This window comes from Austrofundulus limnaeus, unplaced genomic scaffold, assembly GCF_001266775.1.
Source record: "Austrofundulus limnaeus strain Quisiro unplaced genomic scaffold, Austrofundulus_limnaeus-1.0 Scaffold3, whole genome shotgun sequence".
NCBI classification, from domain to species: Eukaryota; Metazoa; Chordata; class Actinopteri; order Cyprinodontiformes; family Rivulidae; genus Austrofundulus; species Austrofundulus limnaeus.
Genome location: NW_013952405.1, coordinates 1,881,879 through 1,883,075, shown reverse-complemented (window position 1 = coordinate 1,883,075; position 1,197 = coordinate 1,881,879). Strand labels below are relative to the sequence as shown.

General features: G+C 35.6%; 1 protein-coding gene across 4 annotated transcripts in view; it reads left to right on the top strand.

Moving 5' to 3' along the window:
* The window catches only part of uckl1b (uridine-cytidine kinase 1-like 1b), a 22,272-nt gene that overhangs the window by 11,503 nt on the left and 9,572 nt on the right, over positions 1–1,197 (top strand). For all 4 annotated transcript variants that reach the window (XM_014016996.1, XM_014017006.1, XM_014017017.1 and 1 more), the window contains exon 3: positions 1,053–1,159. In XM_014016996.1, coding sequence (XP_013872450.1) covers positions 1,053–1,159 — 107 coding nt within the window. The remainder of the gene's footprint in view (positions 1–1,052; positions 1,160–1,197) is intronic.

The window sequence follows — 1,197 nt, the reverse complement described above, 5'->3', positions numbered from 1 at the left end:
CGTTTCCTGAAGATAGAAGTGTTTGTTGAATCTGACGTGACATGTTCGTACGAACCCTTTGTACGAACAAAAGTAAGAGAAATTTAGGAGAAGAATACGAACATGTTCTTGCATGAGGCCCATTGTCTCTTTCAAGTCAGTCCTAAAAACACTTTTTCACTCAAGAGTTTAGCTAACCACTTCAACATTACTGCAGGCCTGCCTCCATTGTGAATGCTCGACAATCAGTGTTTTATTTACTATTAAACTTACGCCATATATTTCTCTCCCGCATTCATTATGTTTTTGTGTATTATTGTTCATTTTGAACTGCATTGACCTTGTGTTTGATTTACAGTTTTTGAAATTAATTTCTTGATTTGATGTTTCAATTTTTTGTTGCTTATGTGTAATTATGTTTTTCTGTTTCGTTTAATTCTTTCCACCATTTTTATACTGTTCATAATTGTACAGCACCTTGTGAATTTATTTCTGTGAAAGGCGCTTTATAAATAAAACTTTACTTACTTACTTACTTAAAGCAACCATCCACAGATCATCTCATCAAGCTAGTAGGGTTGGGCATAATCGTATCGTGTGCAATTAATCGTCAGAAAAACATTAATCGATTACTTTTTGGCACTTGACGATTAATATGATTAATGCCACCAGGTAGACTGACTGGGGATTACTCTGGTCAGTCTGCTTGTTGCTCCTCTCCGCTTCAAATAGGACGAACATTAAAAATAAAGTTCTGTAATTTATTCATCTATCAACACAATTTAAAATGTGTTGTATATCCTGAGATCTGTAATTTTCATACAATTTTGAATTATTTTTTTACAAAGACCAAATCTTTCCCACTAAATTGGTCATCACTACGAAATAAGGGTGTCCAGGGACTCCAGGGGATTAATCATCAAATTAATCGTTATCGGCTAAATACCACAATTAATCGTGATTTTTTTTTTTGCCAATATTGCCCAACCCTACAAGCTAGTGCATGAATATTTGCATCAAGGGAAGATATTTTTGAAATGTAGTTTTACGCAAAGTTTTAATTTCTTTCACAGGCCTGTGTGGTGGCAGCGCTTCAGGGAAAACAACTGTAGCCCGAAAAATTATTGAGGCGTTGGATGTTCCGTGGGTTGTGTTACTCTCAATGGACTCCTTTTACAAGGTATGTTCATGCTGTGTGTGTGTGTGTGTGTGTGTGTG